This window comes from Oncorhynchus kisutch, linkage group LG23, assembly GCF_002021735.2.
Source record: "Oncorhynchus kisutch isolate 150728-3 linkage group LG23, Okis_V2, whole genome shotgun sequence".
NCBI classification, from domain to species: Eukaryota; Metazoa; Chordata; class Actinopteri; order Salmoniformes; family Salmonidae; genus Oncorhynchus; species Oncorhynchus kisutch.
The window spans coordinates 16,432,422-16,457,603 of NC_034196.2; the positions used below are offsets into that span (position 1 = coordinate 16,432,422).

Below are 25,182 nucleotides of genomic sequence, written 5' to 3' on the forward strand. Positions count from 1 at the left end.
CACAGTCCACTACTCTACTTGGTCTGTCAGCCCTAATATATGTCTCTGTACTGCTTTACATGCTCTGTAATGAGTGTCAAAACACAAGACAGATCAGCCACATTGCGTCCTGAGACGGTAAACGCCAACAGATGGCTTTAATATTCACCAAATGGAAAGGCAGATTCTTCACAGGAAGCATGGGCCCAGTGTGTTTGTAGGAATGCCATGTGCTGCTGCCGGAACAAGGTCTTCAGTCTTGCAATAGCAGGTCATGTGGTCTTGGGTGAATGACGGAGCAGAGTTTATTGTTTGTTGAAATTAATTCAGAGCATCTGCAAGGCATCATCAGTCCACCTATGAGGCTTGTCAGCAAATCATTCAGCAAACTTGGTTGCAATCCCAAACGGACTGCTATTTTCCTGCATCTACAGTATAAAACATCATGCGATTCTTTGTGTAGATACAATACTCCCTAACTCCTTCCGTCCTGTCCCAACACTCGGATGCGCTATGCTACGGCCTGGTTTAACTGGGGTTTAACTAGGGTCTGTGCAGCCATCCATAAAGCTGCTTCCTGCATCCTCTCAGGGGTGGGGGTAACAGCCACACTGTAACAAGAAGCATTCATCACTGAAGAGTCGCCGCAACCTGTTAAATGTGGAAGATATACACAATACAATATCCGCGTTTGCCATCGGGAGGCGTGTGGGGATTGTTGTTGCTTGCACGTGCCAGCAGGCCTAATAATCTCAGCGTGTTGAAACATTCATGAGGCTGAGGCTGGAGCGGAGAGCAAAGTCGTGTCGGAGAGAACACAACATAAGCATTCCGAATACATCTCTATCTTAATCTGCTGCGATGTAACAACTCTGGGAGTGTTTAAAACGAAGAATTCTCACAGGGATATGCTAAACGGCTGCAAAGTTTCAGAGCTTATCTAACCACCAAAACTACAAAATTAAAACATGGTTGTCAAAATGGTGGTGAACTAATAAAAGAGGAAAAGTAATTAATTAAACACAGTTGTAAAGTCTGCTCATGAGGGGAATGGGGAAGGAGAAGAGGTTGGGAAAGGTTCCCGTCAACCCTGTGGTTGAATAAGCCATCCCATTGTTTTTCTCATTACCACCATCTTGTTCATCCTCAGGCGACGAGAAGCTGTCGTAAAGCGGATGAGAAAATGAAAATGTTTTAGTTTATCTCATATTTCAGCTGATTTCTGCTCTTGTGCTTCCCGAGATGCATCTTTTCTCTCCTGGAGCCCCTGGATCTTGTTTTAATTTGGAAAAGGATATTCAAGGTTACAGGAGCTGTGCAGAATGTGCTTTCCCACACTTCACTCCTGTGTGGTTTTTCCTCTCTATTTGTTCTGGAAGCCTGGGTGGAGAAAAGTAGGCCAGATATCTGCTGTTCTGCTGTCCTCCTCCTTCTCAACAACCTTGACACAAGAGCTACAGTCACAGACAAAGGGCTAAGAGGTCTTGGTATGCTACTATTGCACTGGAGTAATTGTTGGTTGGGGTTTGTGCTTGACCTTGTCCACACTTCTGAAGTGGGTGGGGGGTTAATGTGTGAAGGTCTGCTATGTTTACACCAAGACATGCTCAAGGCCTCTGTCAGGAAACCATCGCCTCAGCTCCACATGTAGTGTGGAGGATCCACATCCTGGTAAACATCATCAATTAAAATTTAAACCAGACTCTCCTGGGGCTTCCCGGTGAAGGATTATTTTATGACATTCTTAATTTCCACTAAGGTGTTGCAGATGCTGAAGCTCCAATTCAGACAGTCCCGATGAATCGAACCAGGCCCTTTCTAATTAATCTTTGTAGAAGCGGAGAAGACGGGTTTCGGCAGGGGTGCAAGGGCCTGGAGGCCTCTGACATCTAGCTGTCAGGTTTGGTAGAGCTATCTGACGAAGGAAAGGGGCATCGCCCCACCCCAACAGCAACATATGCGGTTGTTTCAGAGATGTGGGGTGACAACTGCACCAGTCTTCCCCAAGCCACCCCTCCAAACCCCCCCAGGACACCCGGCTTCCACGTGAAGGCATCTTCATCACTTGAACACACAGGCATAAACGCATATCGTACATACACTGAGTTTACAAAACATTAGGAACACCTCCATGACAGACTGACCAGGTGAATCCAGGTGAAAGCGATGATCCCTTATTGATGTCACCTGTTAAGTCCATTAAATCAGTGTAGATGAAGAGGAGGAGACAGGTTAAAGAAGAATTCTTAAGCATTGAGACAATTGAGACATGGATTGTGTGTTTGCCACTCAGAGGTTGAATAGGCCTTTCAATGGGTTATGGTAGTAGGTGCCAGTTTATTTATTTATTTTTATTTCACCTTTATTTAACTAGGTAGGCTAGTTGAGAACAAGTTCTCATTTGCAACTGCGACCTGGCCAAGATAAAGCAAAGCAGTGTGACACAGACAACAACACAGAGTTACACATGGAGTAAACAATAAACAAGCCAATAACACAACAAACAAGTCAATGACACAGTAGAAAAAAAGAAAGTCCATATACAGTTTGTGCAAAAGGCATGAGGAGGTAGGCAATAAATAGGCCATAGGAGCGAATAATTACAATTTAGCAGATTAACACTGGAGTGATAAATGAGCAGATGATGATGTGCAAGTAGAGATACTGGTGTGCAAAAGAGCAGTAAAGTAAATAAAATAAAAACAGTATGGGGATGAGGTAGGTAGATTGGGTGGGCTATTTACAGATGGACTATGTACAGCTGCAGCGACCGGTTAGCTGCTCAGATAGTTTAAAGTTGGTGAGGGAAATAAGTCTCCAACTTCAGCGATTTTAGCAATTTGTTCCAGTCGCTGGCAGGAGAGAACTGGAAGGAAAGGCGGCCAAATGAGGTGTTGGCTTTGGGGATGATCAGTGTGTTACGGGTGGGTGTTGTTATCGTGACCAGTGAACTGAGATAAGGCAGAGCTTTCCCTAGCATAGACTTATATATGACCTAGAGCCAGTGGGTCTGGCGACGAATATGTAGCGAGGGCCAGCCGACTAGAGCATACAGGTCGCAGTGGTGGGTGGTATAAGGTGATTTGGTAACAAAACGGATGGCACTGTGATAGACTGCATCCAGTTTGCTGAGTGGAGTATTGGAAGCTATTTTGTAGATGACATCGCCGAAGTCGAGGATCGGTAGGGTAGTCAGTTTTACGAGGGTATGTTTGGCGGCGTGAGTGAAGGAGGCTTTGTTGCGAAATAGAAAGCCGATTCTAGATTTGATTTTGGATTGGAGATGTTTAATATGAGTCTGGAAGGAGAGTTTACAGTCTAGCCAGACACCTAGGTATTTATAGTTGTCCACATATTCTAGGTCGGAACCGTCCAGGGTGGGGATGCTAGTCGGGCGGGCGGGTGCGGGCAGCAAACGGTTGAAAAGCATGCATTTGGTTTTAATAGTGTTTAAGAGCAGTTGGAGGCCACGGAAGGAGTGTTGTATGGCATTGAAGCTCATTTGGAGATTAGTTAGCATAGTGTCCAAGGAAGGGCCAGAAGTATACAGAATGGTGTCGTCTGCGTAGAGGTGGATCAGGGAATCGCCCGCAACAAGAGCGACATCATTGATATATACAGAGAAAAGAGTCGGCCCGAGAATTGAACCCTGTGGTACCCCCATAGAGACTGCCAGAGTTCCGGACAACATGCCCTCCGATTTGACACACTGAACCCTATATGAGAAGTCACTTGGTGAACCAGGCGAGGCAGTCATTAGAAAAAACAAGGCTATTGAGTCTGCCGATAAGAATACGGTGATTGACAGAGTCGAAAGCCTGCACAGTACTGTCTTTTATCGATGGCGGTTATGATATCGTTTAGTACCTTGAGCCTGGCTGAGGTGCACCCGTGACTGGCTCGGAAGCCGGATTGCACAGCGGAGAAGGTACGGTGCGATTCAAAATGGTCAGTGATCTGTTTATTAACTTAGCTTTCGAAAGACTTTAGATAGGCAGGGCCGGATGGATATAGGTCTGTAACAGTTTGGGTCTAGGGTGTCACTCCCTTTGAAGAGGGGGATGACAGCGGCAGCTTTCCAATCTTTAAGGATCTCGGACGATCCGAAAGAGAGGTTGAACAGGCTAGTAATAGGGGTTGCAACAATGGCGGCGGATAGTTTTAGAAAGAGAGGATAAAGATTGTCTAGCCCAGCTGATTTGTACGGGTCTTTCAGAACATCTGCTGTCTGGATTTGGGTGAAGGACAAGCTGGGGAGGCTTGGGCGAGTAGCTGCGGGGGAGGCGGAGCTGTGGAGGCCGGGGTTGGAGTAGCCAGGAGGAAGGCATGGCTAGCCGTTGAGAAATGCTTATTGAAATGTTTGATTATCATGGGTTTATCAGTGGTGACCGTGTTACCTAACGTCAGTGCAGTGGGCAGCTGGGAGGAGGTGCCCTTGTTCTCCATGGACTTTACAGTGTCCCAAAACATTTTGGAGTTAGAGCTACAAGATGCGAATTTATGCTTGAAAAAGCTAGCCTTTGCTTTCCTGACTGACTGCATGTATTGGTTCCTGACTTCCCTGAACAGTTGCATATCGTGGGGACTATTCGATGCTAGTGCAGTCCGCCTCAGGATGTTTTTGTGCTGGTCAAGGGCAGTCAGGTCTGGAGTGAACCAAGGGCTATATCTGTTCTTAGTTCTGTATTTTTTGAATGGTCATGCTTATCTAAGATGGTGAGGAAATTACTTTTAAAGAATGACCAGGCATCCTCGACTGACGGGATGAGGTCAATATCCTTCCAGGATACACGGATCAGGTCGATTAGAAAGGCCTGCTCGCAGAAGTGTTTTAGGGAGAGTTTGACAGAGATGAGGGGTGGTCGTTTGACCGCGGACCCATAGCGGATACAGGCAATGAGGCAGTGATCGCTGAGATCCTGCTTGAAAACAGCGGAGGTGTATTTGGAGGGCAAGTTGGTCAGGATAATGTCTATGAGGGTGTCCATGTTTACGAATTTAGGGTTGTACCTGGTGGGTTCCTTGATGACTTGTGTGAGGTTGAGGGCATCTAGCTTAGATTGTAGGACTGCCGGGGTGTTAAGCATATCCCAGTTTAGGTCACCTAACAGAATGAACTCTGAAGCTAGATGGGGGGTGATCAATTCACAAATGGTGTGCAGGGCACAGCTGGGAGCGGAGGGGGGTCGATAGCAGGCGGCAACAGTGAGAGACTTATTTCTGGAGAGGTTCATTTTTAAAATTAGAAGTTCAAACTGTTTGGGTATAGACCTGGAAAGTATGACAGAACTTTGCAGGCTCTCTCTGCAGTAGATTGCAACTCCTCCCCCTTTGGCAGTTCTATCTTGACGGAAAATGTTGTAGCTGGGTATGGAAATCTCAGAATTGTTGGTGGCCTTCCTAAGCCAGGATTCAGACACGGCAAGGACATCAGGGTTGGCGGAGTGTGCTAAAGCAGTGAATAGAACAAACTTAGGGAGGAGGCTTCCGATGTTAAGATGCATGAAACCAAGATTTTTTTCAATCACCGAAGTCAACAAATGAGGGTGCCTGGGGACACGCAGGGCCTGGGTTTACCTCCACATCACCTGAGGAACAGAGGAGGAGTAGGATGAGGGTACGGCTAGAGGCTAGCAAAACTGGTCGCCTAGAGCGTTGGGGACAAATAAAAGGAGCAGATTTCTGGGCGTGGTAGAATAGATTCAGGGCATAATGTGCAGATGGGGTATGGTGGGGTGTGGGTACAGCGGAGGTAAGCCCAGGAACTGAGCACTGAGTGATGATAAGAGAGAGGTTGTATCTCTGGATAAGCTGGTTATAATGTTTGAGGTCACCGCATGTGTGGGAGGTGGGACAAAGGAGGTATATGGGTGGAGTCCGGGTGAACAACTGAGTAGGCCGGGAGGTGGGACTCAGGGATAGCTTCAGTACTGGGTAACTCGGTGGGTGCTAGCTAGCTGTGAAAATCAGGAGAATGGTCCAGGGATTACAGCAGGAATCCGGCGTTGTAGTGGAGAGACAGTCCGTTACTGGTAGGCTGGAGAGTATTATACAAGTAAAAAAAATGGCTGGTATCTGTGCAGAAGGTAAAGGCCGCTAGCAGTGGCTAACAATGACTAAATAGCTTGTAGCTAATTAGCTTATTAGCTTCTGATGGCTAGGTGGTTCTTGCTATAAGGTTTAACATTTTTAAATAATAGAGGTTCCGTATCACATTGGGTGAGGCAGGTTACCGGAAGGTATAATTGAACTAAAATGGAGAAGAGATTGAAAATAAATTTGAAATAAATACAAAAAAAGACGAGAAAATACAAAAGTACACGAGAAGACGAACAAAACACGTCTGCACTGCTACGCCATCTTGGACTCGTGTGTTAAGAACTCCAACACTGCTGATTTTTTCATGCTCAACAGTTTCCTGTGAGTATCAAGAATGGTCCACCACCCAAAGGACATCCAGCCAACTTGACAACTGTGGGCAGCATTGGAAATCGACATGGGCCAGCATCCCTGTGGAACGGTTTCGGCCCCTGGAAAGTCCATTCCCGATGAATTGAGGCAGTTCTGAGGGCAAAAGGGGGTGGAACTCAGTATTTGGAAGGTGCTCCTATAGTTTTGTACACACACACACACACACACACACACACACACACACACACACACACACACACACACACACACACACAAACAGAGATCAGAGATTGTTCTGCCCTGGTCCCTGTGACTGTCATTCCAAAACCATTATACTGTCGCGATCCTCGCTATATGGGCCATGATGAGGGTGGCAGGTAGACTAGCGGTTAAGAGCGTTGGGTCAGTAACTGAAAGATTGCTGGTTTGAATCCCTGAGCCGACTATGTGAAAAATCTGTCGATGTGCTTTTGAGCAAGGCACGTAAACCTTAATCTGGATAAGAGCTCCTGCTAAATGCCTAAAATGTAATGATGCCATTAACCCTATTGGCATGAGTGACCCGGTTTCACTACCAATGTAGCCGTTTGCTACACTGGCCTCAGAAGTGGGATGGTGGCTGTGTGGCCATCAGAATGCATGGCAAGGAAGCTGAGTAGTTGAATTCCCAGCAAGTGGGTCAACCCTATTGGCCTGATGAGTAGGGTGCTTGTCGTTCACCCGAGTTGTATTCCCTGCCCCACTTTGCTACAATACCAAAAGGCTAAAATCTCATGGTGAGGTTTCTAGGCGTTGTACAAAGGTTGTTTAGTATTACTATGGGTGCAACTTTTACAACACCTCCCGATATGAGAATCAGTTGTATGTCTACTCTCGACAGATTATAAATTATAGAAAGGAACAGTATTTTTACTTCTGATACTGGTGTACTGTCTGTTGCAGATCATTATTCTCCCAAGTCATCCTATATAGTCGTAGCCACACAGGCTTATGCTCCCAGCCCAGTTATTCAGGAAAGCTTTAACACGTATTCTGCCTCCTTTCCGATCCCTTGACCTAGAACCTAACTTTTTAAATATAATACCTTTTTATTTGTGGCATAAACAACTAGTCACAATGTTTTAATCTGACTAGTCTCCTGTAGGCTACTTGCTCATTTTCATCCACTCCTTTCAAATATAATTCCAGCATCCAAACTGTGCAACGGCCAGACATCTGTTACAAAACACCAAAAAGTTTAATGACATTCGGGAAAAGTGTCAAACCAATCCTTCCGTACTGAGTAGAGAGTGATGTATTTTCAGTTTGTTGAGATTGACATACTTGATTGTGGTGTTGACAATGCAAACCATGATAATAAGCGCTCAAAGTCAGTAATCGGTATGCAGTTATGTGTTGCTTATTGGTTGTGTGTGGTGCATTGGCTCAGAAACCTGTTGGTGGATATAATTATAAATAAATATAAATCTGATTTCCCCCCATCTGATAATTGTCTGTAGCCACCTCTGATGGTAGTGTAATGATACTGGCAGGGAGAGGGAGCTCGTCCGTGGTGGTCGCGAACCCTCAACCTTCTGGCCCGTAGCCCTTCATGGCATAGACAGTGCCACAAAAAAAGTGGAGAAGTCGATGTCCATGTTTCTAAATACAGGGTTGCTACAGTTATTGTTATTTGTGGTGGTAATGATAATTTGTGTTGTTAATTTGATGAGGGGGGAGAGTGTACACATTGAAAGTATTTTAAACATTGGGGAGGGTGGTGCATTTTTTATGACGCCTCCAGTTGGACTCCATTGAGAAATGTGTAGAATTGCAGGAAATTGCCTTAAAATACAAAATAATTCTCTACAATGCAAAGATCGGGCCTCTAAAATGTTCTCTAAAATGAATCCGTGCCGATGGGAGTACCGCGCCCACCACCTAAGCCCTTTGTTGATCCAGAAGAAACCCTAGAGATGTTTTGTAACACATGCTATATGCCCCACTAGACACGTGAACAAGCCCATGCTAACAGAGGAGTGTGGAATGATAGTTGACTGAAGGGCTTATTAATTCTGTGTGTACGGTATGTGTTGGAATAGGTGGGCCGTTCCAGAGAGAAAACAGTGCAACACTACAACCCTAAGCAGAGAATATCACAACGGGTGTTACATTCTCCGAAAAATTCACGGGGCTATTCTGAGTCACAGGCTGGTTTAACATATGGTGCTAAGCTGGATTTCGGTCCTTAATCAAATCTACAGTAAATGATGCTGGGGATTTTGAAAAGGTTGCTGCAGTGATTAGGCTTACACAAATGTAATTTCAGCAGGGAGAATATATCAGGATCGCCAGTTACTATGCCAGCCATCATCAGCCCGGTTTGACAATTCATCTGCGTCAAAGCTTAGCTCATTTTCTGTAGTAATGTGTTTTCAATAGACACACCTAATGCCATTTGTGTTTGACATTTAAAAAAACACTATTAAGTGTCTAAGAGCCACACAATGGGCCAGACGGAATACCAGGACATGTACTGTGAGCATGAGCTGATCAACTGGCAAGTGTCTTCACTGGCATTTTCAACCTCTCCCTGTCCGAGTCTGTAATACCAACATGTTCTAAGCAGACCACCATAGTCCCTGTGCCCAAGAACACTAAGGTAACGTGCCTAAACGACTACTGACCCATGGCACTCACGTCTGTAACCATGAAATGCTTTAATAAGGCTGGTCATGGCTCACATCAACACCATTATCCCAGAAACCTTAGACCCAACACAGGGGCCCCTCAGGGGTGCGTGCTCAATCCCCTCCTGTACTCCTTGTTCACTCATGACTGCATGGCCAGGCACGACTCCAACACCATCATTAAATATGCCGATGACACAACAGTGGTAGGCCTGATCACCGACAACGACGAGACAGCCTATAGGGTGGAGGTTAAAGACCTGACCGTGTGGTGCCAGGACAACAACCTCTCCCTCAACATGATCAAGACAAAGGAGATGATTGTGGGCTACAGGAAAAAGAGGACCGATCACGCCCCCATTCTCATCGACCGGGCTGCAGTGTGGCAGGTTGAGGGAGTGTCCACATCACCAACAAACTAACATGGTCCGAGCACACAAAGACAGTCGTGAAGAGGGCACGACAAAACCTATTCCCCCTCAGGAGACTGAAAAGATTTGGCATGGGTTCTCAGATCCTCAAAAGGTTATACAGCTGCAACATCGAGAGCATCTTGACTGGTTGCATCACTGCCTGGTATGGCAACTGCTTGGCCTCCGACCGGCACTACAGAGGGTAGTGCGAACGGCCTAGTACATCACTGGGGCCAAGTTTCCTGCCATCCAGGACCTCTATACCAGGCGGTGTCAGAGGAAGGCCCTAAAAATTGTCACAGACACCAGCCACCCTAGTCATAGACTGATCTCTCTGCTACCGCACGGCAAGCGGTACTGGAGCGTCAAGTCTAGGTCCAAGAGGCTTCTAAACAGCTTCTACCCCCAAGCCATAAGACTCCTGAACATCTAGTGTAATGGCTACCCTGACAATTTGCAGTGCCTCCCACTCTTTACACCACTGATACTCTCTGTTGTCATCTTTAATAACTCTACCTACATGTACATAATACCTCAAATAACCCCTGTGTCCCCACACATTGACTCTGTATCGGTACCCCCGTGTATATAGTCGTGCTATTGTTATTTCACTGCTGCTCTTTAATTACTTGTTACTTTTATCTCTTATTCTTATCTGTATTTTTTAAAACTGCATTGTTGGTTAGGGGCTTGTAAGTAAGCATTTCACTCTAAGGTCTACACCTGTTCTATTCGGCACATGTGACTAATAACATTTATTTGATTTGATTTGTATTGGATGCCCTACTGTGCAACAAATGTGACATTAATATTAGAACATGTCAACTGTTCATTTGTGCCAGAGATAATATGTAATGAGCCAAAAGCATCCGATAATAGAGCACCATTAATGATGCCTCTCGCACAATCAGTCTTTCTTCTACCTCTTTCTCCCTCTCGTATGATTGACTTCTTTCTACCTCACAAACACACAGCCCACTCCACAAAAACTCTTCTTTTATCTGACACCTACACACTCTTTTGTGTGCAAAGCTTCAATATGCTTTGTGCACACTCCCATTCACTCTCACAACCCCTTCCATCTTTCTCCATCTTACAATATCTATTCTAAGAAAAACCATTTCACTCATCCTTTTCACCTCTCTCCTCTTCTCTCCCTCCCTATTTCTCTATGTATTGCTGTGGAGGTTGAGGGTCTTGGTGAGGTCGGCGAGAGAGATGAAGTGCATGGTGGGAAGATGAATGTGTTCAGATCACGCAGTTGATCTCAGGAGGCCGTCTGAAGGTGGTGGTCAGGGTAAGCGCTATCCCAGACTCCCACAGTAAAGTCCACACTCAAGGTCACCCAATAAAGAAGAAGATGGGCTGCAGGATTGAGGAGAAAGAGAGCAGTGGTGGGCCTAGGGTGGAGGGTGGAGCATGGACACTCAGTCTCTAACACGGACAGTCATGAACACACACAAATCCAAACAAAAGGTGAGTGCGAATTAAGATGTGAGCATATGAACATCACACAAAGTTCACCAGTGGTCAACCACCACCCCTACACACACTTTCGTCTGACCTTGTGAAATAATTGTTGTTTATTTAAGGGACAAGCCTCCCATTAGTCCACCAGTGGAAAAACACGTTCTGCTACGTTTAATCCTCTACGTAGGCTATAGTCCTCTCTCTACAGACATACAGGTTTACAGGGAAAACTAGTGAGCTAAAACAGAAGACAAAATATGAAATTAACTTGGAGGACAGCAGAATGCTGAGTAAAGGAAATAAATCATCTTAAGAAGAGAATCTTTCTGGGGAAAATAATGGATACTGCCCAAAGAAAATGTAGAGAGGGACTCTTCTGTTCCATTCTACTGTCCTGGGGCAGATGTACAGTAAATGCATGAACTAAAACGCCTTTGTTCTTTCTACATAATGTACAGAACTGAGTCTAACCACATCCCTAAAGACCACTTTCTTGCAGATAACAGAACTCATTCAATAATACAGTATGACTGCTAGGTGGAAGCGGTTCTGCTGCACTCAACTAGTACTTCATAACAGTCTGGCAATGAGCACCTGCCCCAAGAAAATGTGCACCTTGAGCTCAGAAAGGGGGGAACATATTTCTGCATGGAAGGAAAGAGACAAGGCTGAGTGAATCCGTATGAAAAATATTGTCAAAGCAGAAGTACTGTACCCCTCTCAGTTTCACATGGTTCTAATTTTGGTGCTGGTGCACCTGCACACCCATGTGTGTTATGCTCACTGTTGTAGAAAAGCATTACGTAACAACAGTATTGGACCTCTTCTCTGAAACGCATTGCTCCTTCTCAACAGCAGCACTGTGGGGTCTTGCTTCTTTCTAAACTGGCAAAAGCTTTTGTTTCTGTTGAACAGATCCTCCTACTGCTTGGCAGCGCATGGCTGTGTTGGTGGTTGGATTAGCCTTTTACTGCAGTGGGCACACAGAGTGACTCTTGGTAGTCTTAAACAAATCTACTTTCAAACAAAAGTGTACACCTCACACACATGGTTATGGAATTTAAAAAAAGAAGACACCTTTACCATGTCAGAAATAGAGATGAAATGTATTCAATTTTGAGTTTGCATACCAATATTACACTTTATATACATCACAGAAGAAATATAACAAAACCGCTTGACATAGAAACACCAGATTTTCGGCGGTTTTTGAAATAATGTTCATTAGTTATGAAATATTAACAATATTAATAACATTCCACCCATACCACTAGATAATCTGACTGCAGGAAACTGGACATGATGACATCCACCCAGTGACTAACTGCTTTATGGGAGACACCAGAACAGGAGTACACTGAACTAATTGCACATATCCACCATGTGAATGGAAATGGGTAGGTAAATACTGTCAAAACTCCATTGTTGTTGTTGTTAAAACTCACTTGTCACTGAGCCTACAATCCAAAAGCAGGATTGCCTGCCTGCCAAAAAACAATCTGTTCAGAGTCAACAACAATACATTTTCCCTGATGCAAATCTCAGAACAAAATAATAGCCTGCCCCACAGACAGAGAAACAGCTCTATATACACACTTTTTTCACAAGCAAACTCAGAAAACACTGACTAAACTAACACACGTTTGAACAGAACTAGCAATGTCACGCTAAGAATGCAGTGTACAGAGGGTTTGGCTGGAGAGGCAGGGGGTGTCCACATTACAAGCAGCGCATAGTTGAACTGGTGCATTGTTGAGCTCCTTGAAGGTGGGGATGGGTGTGTTCTGAACTCTCTATTCTCTGTCCAGATGTTTCTTGTTGTCTGGCTCAGAGCAGAGGAGGGGGAGGGGATTACACAACTCTCACTCAGTACTCGGGCTGAGCAGGAAGTGGGAAGCAACGGACCTCTTTAGCGAATGAAAGGGAAAAAAACATGACTGAGGAAAACACCAGACAAAAACACCACAGAGAGGGGCTGTGATCAGAATATGACAGACAAGACGAAGCCAACAACCAAAACAGACTTGGCTAAGGGTCACTGCTTTCAAATGAAAAGCATAGGAATGTCAAGATGTTTATAGGTCGGCCGAGTTAATATCTATGGTATTACAACACTTCCTCAACAAATTCCCAGAGCTCAGTAGACATTGCTAATGGTTGCATCACACAAGTAATGCACTGTAGGTAAATCTCTGTCAATCTGTGTTGTTAAGTGGCAAGACTGCTCATAGTTAAAGGGAATCTCAGCATTCAGTACAGCATTGGCGTTTTGGGTAGAATCATTGTCGTCCTAAGAGGCCAATATGGTGTCGGTAAATCTAAGTTGGGGAACGGGGCTGGTGTGGTTAAGGTAAATCTTTGTCTGCTAATGGAGGGTAAGTGCTTGTGGAGGGCCAGATGAGCTCTGAATGTCAGACAGAGGGACATGCATGATTTCACAGGAGAAAGCCACTAAAAGCTTCCTCTCAATCAGCCTCTCGCCACCTCTCCTCTCTCCCTTATGTTTTTTTCCCAGGCAGGCGCTTTCAGCATGCATTCTAAATTGTTTAGCTCTCCCCCCTACCCACTCTCGCTCTTTCATTATGCTAACGCCAAACTGGTGGCAGATTTAACTTTTTCTCCACATTTGTAAATGGGAAATGGGATTACCTGTTGTTATTTTTGCCTGGGCCCACTCCTGAGAAATTGGATTTACAGATACCATCAATCAAGGATGGACAGAACAACCTGTCTTTGTAACAGAAAACAAGGCTTTAGTCAATACTGTCTGAGAGAAAGGATTCCTTCCTTTTCTCACCCATTAGTTATGAGTCCACACCAGTGGCGGTCGGTGCCATTTAAGATGAGGGAGGACGATAAAAAAAATGTTTTATGAGCTTGGCCTTATTTCTATTACAGCATGTTGGATGACTGTCATTCATATCTCATTCACCCAGTTCAATGTAACATCGATATATTTAGGCTACTACATGATACTTGCATTTTCCATTTTCAGTTCATTAGCAGCCACATACAAACAACCTGATCCCTTTGATCGTTGTATAATTCCTTCTCACGTCTACATACTCTCTTCCTCTCACCTTTTCCCTTTGCTTGTGGACTTCAGTGCACAACAAATCAAGAAAAAACCTTTCCAAGCTAAACATTCATATCATAACCACTAATAGCTACACACAGCCTACATCATTGTCATAATATTAGATATCATATTAAACATAGCTACTAGAACTAATGCTCTTGTGAACCCACTACAATCATGCAGTAAAATGTATAGTTAGCAAGCAGTTTAGCAGTTACACTGGCAGGCCCCGGTGGCAATAAATTAGTCAAACTTCCTCGACTTGGAAGAGTTACAGTGTTGGATAGCCATAGCCAGCTAGCTCACAAACACCCAGCTCAAATAGAGAGGGATGCTAAGTAGACTAAAGTAGCTAGCTGCATTAGCTAGCTAAAGAATGATTACAAAATATGGCTAGCTTTCTTGCTCTCTCACTTGCTTTTCCTTGATTTTTTAAGAAATTAATTTGTTCAAAACTGTTGAATTGTCTTTCTCTTCGAGTGAACTACTCACCACATTTTATACACTGCAGTGCTAGATAGCTGTAGCTTATGCTTTCAGTACTAGATTCATTTTCTGATCCTTTGATTGGGTGGACAACATGTCAGTTCATGCTATACGCTTCTGAGCTTCTGATAGGTTGGAGAACATCCTCTGGAAGTTGTCATAATTACTGTGTAAGTCTATGGAAGGGGGTGAGAACCACAAGCCTCCTAGGTTTTGTATTGAAGTCAATGTACCCAGAGAAGGATGGAAACCAACTGTCCTCCGGCTACACCATGGTGCTACCCTATAGAGTGCTGTTGAGGCTGCTGTAGAACTTCATTGCAAAACAGTGTGTTTTAATCAATTATTTGGTGACATGAAAATATTTAGTATAGTTTTACATAAAAATGATTTTAAAAAGTTGTTTCACTATTTTTATTTAATTCACTGAGGAGAAATGTTCCTCCTCTGAGGAGACTCCACTGGTCCTCACAAAGAAAGACTGATAAATAGTGAGCAAACTGCAACTAAACCACAACGAAAGTGAGATGATTGTCCATTTCATTGGATAGCCATCTCAACAGATTACACCTCCATAACAGAGAATTGGAATAACCCACTGGAGATTTGAACATACACAGAATTCAGACTACCTTCCTCATCATCTTGGTAAATTGACAAAGTCAATTTTTTTTGTGCCAAGTAACAGCTATGCTTCATGTATTATTCAAGAGGTGGATTAGCTATATTAAAATGACTTGTCAGCTATCAGAAAACAGTCAAATGAGCTGATCTCTTCACTAACCCTGCACAACTTTATTCAAAGTTTCTCCAGCAGCAGGCTTCCTGTAGCCTCCAGTGGGATAGCAAGGCCAGTGTTTGCTCTGCACCCTCCAGAATGATGCTTTGCATCTGCCTGTTCCGACCCCGGAACATGGCCTTTGGGGGATTTGCCTAGTTGTCAGAAAGATGACAGATACACGTGGAATGGACAGAGGAAATCATAAACCATTTCCATAATCAACACTAGCACTGTGGTGAGGGGCAACGGACACAGGCAGAGCTCCAGAATTCTCTACAGTCTGGTTAGTTAGTATAAAATAAACAATAAAGACAGTAAGTGTTATTACACAGGTGATGTTCCCCAATGCTGGAAGGGTTGCCAACCAGTGAACAAGTGTGGGAACACCTGTATTATATCATGGAACAGTAGGCTAGTACAATATTGACTCGTTTTACCACATGCTTGGATCATATTGAAAAAGGAAATTGTTTATTTTGAGACCATTTCAAGAAGGATAACCACAAATCCATTGGTGGGCTGGCGGCATACACGTAGAAGTAAGATAGAGGGAGGGGAAATGATCCCTCCCTTCCACTCTGCGGTGTGCACAGCATGCTGTTCCGCTTTGTTTGCATGATTAACAAGGGAGTCAGCTGTGCAGCAGATCAATACCCACTGACTGGCCTTTTACGGAATTGTGTCTAATGTGGTAACCCTATCTCTGTGCCCTTCCTATTCCACAGCCAATTATGTGATAGGATCAATACAGGTCAGTAAAAAGGGGTATTGACGCTGTTGTTGGCGATGTTATGTAAGTGTGAGAAATCCATGGGCCCTGCATCCCAGAGATGTGTATAGAGTCTATAGTAAGTCACCACGAGGCAGTGTGTCACAGAGAGTGAATAACATATTTTTCCTTGGGCATAGAGAGAAAATATGAAGCGGCTTATCTCTTCCCCAGCGAGGGTCTGCTGTAGCTGTAGTGGAGCTGGGAGAAGAGGAGGCATTTAGAATGAGATAGGGAACTTCTGTTCCTCTCCCTGCAGCACTATCCAGATCCTCATCAGATTCCTCCACCACCGCAGGATGCAGCCAAAATCCATCTACCACCACTACCACTCTCCTATTGACAACAATACCCTACCAACAATGGCTAAACAGAGTTGACAACAATAAAAACTTGATGCTGTCAGTCAGTCTTAGACATGTGATCAGGAAAATAACTTTCAGGAGAGGGTGGTCTGAGATGAACTTGTATGTCAGGGCGCTGCAGGCATCTGTTTTGTCGCTCCTTACAGACAACGCTGCACCCTTCTCTTTCTCTTCTTCTCTGGTGCCCAAAAGAGCATGCTCTGAAAAAAAGTAAGGCTTCATTCCCCAGCATGTCCATGCTAATAACCCACAACAAGCACCCTGCAGGAGCATTTTTAGAATCAATAAAGCTCCCCATTAACATGCTTCTGTCTCCCTCATCTCGCTCTCTGGTTTAGTAGGTTCTCATGTCACTAGTGATAAGGGTCGGATGGTCCTCTGCAGCCACACAATGCATCAGCTTTCTTCATATCATACCAGTCTCATTTGACCTTGGACTCTGGACGCTTTGTGAATGACATGTTCTTTATCCAAGAAGCAGAAACATAGTATGGAGGCTTTCTCTGTGTCCAGAGTTGGTTCTCTAGGAGCCTTGGGCTTGGTCAGGGTGTATCCATTGACAACATGGAGAAAAGCTCTGTCTTCAGAATGACATGCTCTTTATTCAAGTAACAGAAACACAGTACAGATGCTTTACATGACATCACCTGCTTTTCCCCCTCCCTCCTTGTCACTGACTCCCTTGCGCTGTTCTGTGGAGTTCCCCACATTTCCAGTGAGCTCATATTGTAGACTACCACCATAGTGGTCCCTCAGGACTGTGCAGAGAAGAATGAAGGAACTGATGAAATGTTCCAGCACCAGCAGCCTCAATGAAGGATTTCAGCATTGTGCACAATAACTGACTGAGGATCAGATGTCCGGTCTAGCGAATGAACTCTTCCAACATGGGTGTTTTTGTCCTGAGTTGTGCGTTGATGAAAAACAGCAAATCATAATCTCAGAATAAAGCCTACCCCTATTCCCTCTTTTTCAATCCCATACATTTTTGCTGGCAGAATCACAGCTGTGCGACCCAGGAAGTGTTCATAACGAGCTCCATTAGTGGTATTACCTACATCCGGCTGCCAAGGGGTCAGACTAAATGAACAGATGAAATTACCCCAGAGATAATGAGGGTTAACGACAATCCCCCACACCAGAGTGGTCCCAAGGGAAGCAGAAATTAAGCTGCCCTGAAGTTGGAATTGGTAGGTGGGCTGGGATTCTCCATGTCATGTTTCGGTTCACATCCTTACCTTTGATTTCAGCCATCACAACAATTCCAAAACATGGCCAGCCAATTTCAAAAAACAGCCGGCAGATGCCTATGGCGGCAGATTTACGAGGTCTGCATTTCTGAGCTAAACTGACCAAGACGCACCTCCAACAACAACACATAAAACAGTGGCATATGGACTATTTACGTGATCACTGATAGTGCTCTGTGATAAGCAGTGCCCACTTTTGTCAAATGCAGGGGCGCAACATATTTTGCTTGTCCATCTCCAGCACGCCTCTCCAGGGTGCTGTTGGAGAGACACATCGCTTCCGCGCTCCACCATCCTTCCGTCAATAAAATCATTTGACATAAATCATGTAAAGGATGAGGTAGAAAGAGTATGTGGACTTTTCTGTAGCTTACAGGCAGGAGATAAAAATGTATGACAATGTAATGAGATGGACACTTTTTACATCATGCATGTTTCTCTGATCAAATAGCCCAACCTACATGGCGGTCAAACGAATACAAAATGCACTGTTAGGTGAACAAACACATCCTTAAAAACAGGACAGGTCAAAGTAAAATGGACCATCACAACTGTTGTCCAGGTGTTTCACCCCATTGTCATGATCAGTGGTTTCAAGTTTGTATCCATACATTTTTGACAAGCTGATCAGAGTGAAAAAGAAAATACTTCCGGATTTCCCGCTGTGGAAACACATTGCAAATAGGCTCACGATAACTCCTGATAAAGTTAGATAGCTGATATTCAGAGCTTAAATAACCAAATGGAATAGTCATAGGAATCAGGACTAATAAAGCCAATGCAGCAGCCTGTTTTACAAACGGTGGGCCTACCAGACGGATGGGCATTCATAAAATTCCATTGTGGGCGACAGGGTAGCGTTTCCACGGCAGTGAGCTTTACACCACTCCAGCCAATGGTGATCTTAGGCTTGTGTGAAACTTGTCAGCCATGGAAACCCATTTCATGAAGCTCCCGACGAACAGTTCTTGTGCAGACCTTGCTTCCAGAAGCAGTTTGGAATTCGCTAGTGAGTGTTGCAACCATGGACAGACAATATTTACGCGCTACGTCACTCGGCAGTCCCGTTCTGTGAGCTTGTGTGGCCTTCCACTTTATGGCTGAGCCACTTCACAATAACAGCAATTAATGTTGTCTGGGGCAGCTCTAGCAGGGCAGGGATTCCAAAGCAGGGATTTCAAAGCCTGCAGCGACAAAGCTTTGGAGGAAACATAATTTTGTTTGTGTATGTTGTTTGTATATAGAGAACTCAAGAGGCAATACATGTAATAGAACATGAGTGATTGACAGCCCTACCTAGCAAAGATATATAAATATCGTGTATCCACCATGAAAAATCCAGTGTAAACAGCAGTAGATACAGAAAAGGGATATTTATCTAACATAAAAACTAAAGACTGGACAAAGAATACAGGTGTTTACACCATCCATCACTGTATATAAACAGAGAGAAATAAGCTCTGTTTGTGTGAGTGGAAGCGTCAGCCTCAGTGTGTTCTCTAAAGCCCAGTGGAGTGTCGAGAGACACCCTCACTGCTCTGAGAGGAGCAGAGACACAGCCCCAGGGCTAGGCGAGCAGTAAAGCAGTCTAAACAGGTACAGCACAAACACAGTCATCCTAAAGGCATTTGAAGCTACCTCACTACCAGAGAAAAAAAGGAAAAAGAAAACATTGGAAGAACAATACACAGAAGGCATCCGATAGCACAACTCAGTCTCTCTCTTTCAGACAGAGCCTATGGCGAGATATTCAGAAAATGATCTCAGCTCCACCACCAAACACACAATGCTCATGAGGTATTTTACATGTTTACCTTGAGTGTGTGTTAGAAATATATTAGACTAGGCCTAGCTTAAAACAACAAGTATTCTAAGAAGGCAGCCTCATCTGTTGAGATTCACACCAAGGTCAGTGAAAACACAATAATGTATATTCCTTGAGTGAAACTAGTATAAATCATGAGTGCACAAAGGAGGCAGAAGAGCATTGAATGGTTAAATCACAAATACAGCATTCATTACAACTGGACAATGGTAAATAAAGAGGGTGTGTGTTATAAGGCGAGACTGATAATACGAGTACAATGGCTGTGGGTTTAGCAAACATTATAAAAAGGCAATGAAGAACTTTTATTATATACATTTGGCACAAATGTTCATCGTGACATCTTCCACAAGTGTCACAGTGTTCCATCCATCCCTTATTTTGTTCTGAGGGGATAATAAGAAGTATACACACTACCACCCCTGACATCACTTCACTTTTTCTACATTATCATCATCATAACAGAAAATAGGTCTTTAGGATATGGTGATCAATGATGATTTGTAAGTGATGTTCTGAGACAGAATCAGGTAGCACTTGGAGCTTTTGAGGGATACAGCTTTCATAAAGAGCCAAAAGTGTAATGGCCTCCCTCACTTCCCATTCATTTGGCAGTGAGGTGGTGGGTTTGTATGTCCTTTGCATTAAAGCACCGAGAACACACACTGACCTTTTCCATGTGATAAATAACTACCCCCTGTTCTGCTGCCAGGATTTTGTTTAACCCAATTTGTCACAGAGGAGCCCCTCTCCCACCCACTCTCACTGCAGCCTCACATTGGGGCTGTGGCACGGGATTGGTGGGCATATCGAAGTGTCACACGTAGCCCACGAGCTACAGAATAGGGCTTAGTGATATGACCTAAAAATCATATCAATCAAATGTATTTATAAAGCCCTTTTTACATCAGACGATGTCAAAGTGCTGTACAGAAACCCTGTCTCAAACCCCAAACAGCAAGCAATGCAGATGTAGAAGCACGGTGGTTAAGAAAAACACCCAAGAAAGGCCAGAACCTAGGAAGAAACCTAGAGAGGAACCAGGCTCTGAGGGGTGGCCAGTCTTCTGGCTGTTCCGAGTGGAGATTATAACAGAACATGGCCAAGATGTTCAAACGTTCATAGATGACCTGCAGGGTCAGATAATAATAATCACAGTGATTGTAGAGGGTGCAACAGGTCAGCACCTCAGGAGTAAATGTCAGTTGGCTTTTCATAGCCGATCATTCAGAGTTAGAGACAGCAGGTGCATAACTAAATTTATTCAAACATAGGCTATTCACGATATACACTCACCGGACAGTGTATTAGGTAGACCAGCCCAGTCACGAAAATGGATCGCTCCTACAGACAGTAAGTTGTGTGGTCATGGCTTGCTATATAAAGCAGGCAGAGGTCAAAGGAGAATGGAAAGAATGGTGCGAGCTAACAGGCAGGCCACAAACAGACAAATAACAGAGCATTACAACAGCGGAGTATAGAACAGCATCTCGTAACGCACAACTCGTTGATCCTTATCACGGATTGGCTACTGCAGCAGAAGACCACATCGGGTTCCACTCCTATCAGCTAAAAGCAAGAAGCAGCAGCTCCAGTGGTCATGCTGATTGCAGAGTCAGGATTTGGTGTAAGCAGCATGAGTCCATTGCCCCATCCTGCCTGGTGTCAACGGTACAGGCTGGTGGTGGTGGTGTAATGGTGTGGGGAATGTTTTCCTGGCACACGTTAGGTCCCTTGATACCAATTGATACATTGTTGCTGACCTCAACCCAATAGAGCATCTTTGGGATAAGATGAAACAGGCTGTTCACAGCATGAATGTACTGCCGTCCAATCTGCAGCAACTGCGTGATGCTATCGCAACAGCATGGACCATTATCCCTGTGGAAAATTTCCAACACACGCCCCGAAGAATTAAGGCTGTTCTGGATGCAAAAGGGGGTCTGACCCGGTACTAGATGGGTGTACCTAATAAACTGGACGGTGAGTGTATTCTCAATTTTGTTTGTGTTTTCTCTAAATAAGCTTTGTTGCACAATTAAAAGTAAAATAGACTGCATTTCAAACAGTCAGCAATAATCTAGTGAATTCAGGTGAAATTATACCTAGGCTAAATATATGCCTTACACAAAATGTCATTATTTTATTGAAATAGTTTAACCTGCTTTTTTTGCAATAATCACTGATCTGGGTTTCAAGTCGGTCTATGAATATCCCCGATTTGTTCCAAATTCAACCAGAACCATGTATAATGAACATTCCCTAATTGCTAAAACGCTGTTAGCGGTAGGTGGTACCGCAATGCCATGCAACAAACTGAGCATTCATTTTCTAGAATCAATGTTCATTGGGGCGGCAGGGTAGCCTAGTGGTTAGAGCGTTGGACTAGTAACCGGAAGGTTGCAAATTCAAACCCACGAACTGACAAGGTACAAATCTGTCGTTCTGCCCCTGAACAGGCAGTTAACCCACTGTTCCTAGGCCGTCATTGAAAATAAAATAATTATTTTTTCTTAACTGACTTGCCTAGTAAAACAAATACTCCCATTTTAGTAGTCTGCTCTGCGCACAATTTGAGGAGTTGAGACATAAAAAGAGTATCCTTAGAAAGATGAACTTCTCCTCTTATTACAGTAAAATAATTTCTCAATCTGTTTCGGTGTTAATATGACCAATTCTGTTGGACCAAACCTCAAATGCTAATAGCAGTTGAAATGGAGTAGAATAAGTGTTCTCTCATCGCTGTTGTTGTGAGTGGCAAGGGGAGAAGCTTGGTGAGTGTAAAAAGAGAGGAAGAGGTGAAGCCAGAGGTTTCACTCTCGCCAAAAACTGTACAAAATGATCCCAATGAGTTTCCATGGGCTTATTTTGGACCTAAGCTTGTCACCTGCCTTTCCACCTTTGCTTGCCATTTCCTCAGAGGATGAGCTGGCCAATCAGCGGTCTGCTCACATGAATTTTGATAATGACCGGTATACGCCCACACCATTCCAACACAGATAAGCTGCTTTTCAACATATTTAATTGCCATTTTTGGGAAGGCAATCAATTTCACTTATATGGTAAGTAATTATAGGTCATATGTCATAGAAATCTGGATACACTTTAAACATGCAATACAATGGTATGGCCCCTGTGTGTGGAGAATATCTGGAATTATCACAAGTGCTCAACAGTGACACCCATTGGGCCCCAAGAAAGTACAGGTTGGCGACAAACTGTACAGTACTTCTTCCTACTGTACTGTTGTGGACTGGGTAACTGTTGCATGATTATTGAATGTGAACACTGTGCTGATTGCACTCAAAATAAATATTTATGCATGTAAAGAATGTTTCGAAAACCACTTGCATGGAGAGCAGATTAACCATTCACCATGAATATCAGTGTAATAACACTGACATAACTGCTGTGGGTAATTGACAACAAATAGGCCCCTGAAAGACATCTTGACATACCTGTGACATTTGGGGTCTGAAGTTGATCTCCTTTAGGTCCACAGACCCCGGTGAGAGGTTGTGCAACATTTGGCACAAGAGCACTCCGTCTCGTAGCGCCTGTGCCAAGTCGAACACGGCCGCAGAAGGCCACACGACCCGGTGGTTTGGGGGCAAAACCTTGCAGTCTATCAACCATCGGCCGCATTGCCGCCACTCTTCCATGTTGGCTTGGGGGGTGCGTTCCACACTCAAATCCGACAGCCGCCTCCGGGGGCAAAATTCAGCCGCTTCCAGTGCGCAACCGAAGCAATCCTTCCACCAGTGTTAAAATCCAAATCTCAATTAAAATGTGATTAGTTGTATTATTTCCCCATGTATTAAGGAAACTGATAACTTTACAATTATGGTAAAATAGTGTTCTACTTTAGTTTTCCGATTAAAGTTTATATAATTGGCTCCAGCACACAATATGTCCAGCTCTGTTCAAATAGGCTATGTCCAGTGGAGCACAGTCAGAACATGTCCAGCTCGGTCTTTTGAACAAGTGACGTGAGTTTCTGACCATAACATTCAGAACCATGTAATGTGTAAATTACCTTCTGAATAAACAGACCAATGTGAACTACCGGGAAAACAATTTCCTTTTCTTCATTCTCGAAATTGATTTTGCATATCCAGAAGGTGTTAGAACTCAGCCGATAATCCAGATTGTAGGCTAAACGTTTTAAATCACAGATAGACTATTGGGAATAATAATGCCCCAATATCTTCTTTGCTTGTCTATTAAAGCCTACCAAATTTCAATGTTGAACCTATCATGCAAGCTTGCTGTCCAAAACCGTTGTCTCCGGAAAAAAATGACTTTGAACAGCTGAGACAATCAGTTCTGACACTCAGTATAGAGCGACATACCATTGTATTTTGCGTAACTACCCAGAGTTTCTGGTTGTTCAGAGTTCCTCTATACAATTTCCTATGCCGCTCTGATAGATAACAATTACATTTCAATGTAAAACACTGTGATAAATCAAATGCATTTTCTTACGATGCCACACTCAACATTCAGCCTATCCACAATGCACTCGAAAACATATTTCACAAACTCCCAACAGAAACATGTCCAGGAGGAAAAAAATTACGTTCTCGTCATTCTCAGAAGACCAAACACCAACTTTAATGGAAAGAAACGTTTAAAAATGTTCCAATAAACCGTTTCTATGTTCTTTCTTGTTCCCCCTCCGCGTTTTTTTGTTACGGATTGTGGTGTTCTGCAGTCTCTACTCCCCGCCGCGCTATTCTGAAGGTTTGAGAGAAAGCGTGAACGCGCTTGGCTGTAGAGAGGGCGGCGATGTTGAACGTGGGTTCAGTTGGTTCTGGTTACGCACGCTCACGTGTGGGAATGATTGTAATGCACATTTAAAGAAAGTTGATACTCATTTACGGCATTTCGATACAATTTAAAACAAATCTTAAATGCTATTTGGAGAACAGCAAAAACAAGCAAAAATTGTTTTAAACAAAAGGTAGACAAATACGTTTGCTTTACGGAACTTTTTGTTGTTGCAGTTTTAAAACTGCAATTCTACACATTTTGCAATTACTTTTGCCATGTTAATATGATATTTGAGTGACAAAATCAATGGGGGCCTGGAGGTCAGGACCCCTTCAGCCATGATTACTACATTTACATTATAGTAATTTAGCAGTTAGTGCATTCATCTTAAGATAGGTAGGTGGGACAACCACATATCACAGGCATAGAAAGTACATTTTTCCTCAATGTCGTAGATATCAGTAAAGTCAGAGCTAGAAGGGGGGAAGGGGTCAAGTGCAAGTGCTGTTTAAGAGGGGGGGGGGGGTCGAGGTGACCACGGTCTTCTATTGGATGCGAGCTTCGACTGGAACCCAGTGGAGTGTGCGGAGGAGCGTGGTGTAGAGAGAACTTGGGAAGGTTGAAAACCAGGCAGGCTACAGTGTTCTGGATAAGTTGATGGGGTTTGATGGAAGAAGCAGGGAGCCCAGCCAAAAGCGAGTTGCAGTAGTCCAGACGGGAGAAGACAAGTGTCTGAATTAGGACCTGTGCCTGTTCCTGTGTGAGGCAGGGTTGTACTCTACAGATGTTGTTGAGCATGAACCTGCGGGAGCGAGTCACTGCTTTGATGTTTGCAAAGAACGACAGGGTGTTGTCCAGGGTCACGCCAAGGTTCTTTGCACTCTGAGAGGGCGACACTGTGACGTTGTCAAC

The 25,182-nt window shown here is 44.0% G+C and overlaps 1 protein-coding gene across 11 annotated transcripts in view; it reads right to left on the minus strand.

The window, feature by feature from the left end:
• LOC109868347 (guanine nucleotide exchange factor VAV2-like) overlaps positions 1-24,236 on the minus strand; it is a 245,009-nt gene extending 220,773 nt beyond the window's left edge. For 4 of the 11 annotated variants that reach the window (XM_031802622.1, XM_031802619.1, XM_031802617.1 and 1 more), the window contains exon 1: positions 22,956-24,214. In XM_031802622.1, coding sequence (XP_031658482.1) covers positions 22,956-23,159 — 204 coding nt within the window. In that variant the 5' untranslated portion in view covers positions 23,160-24,214. Of the gene's footprint in view, positions 1-22,955 lie in introns of all 11 variants that reach the window. The other 7 variants (XM_031802623.1, XM_031802621.1, XM_031802618.1 and 4 more) reach the window with 5 other exon arrangements.
• Between the last annotated feature and the right edge of the window lie 946 nt (positions 24,237-25,182).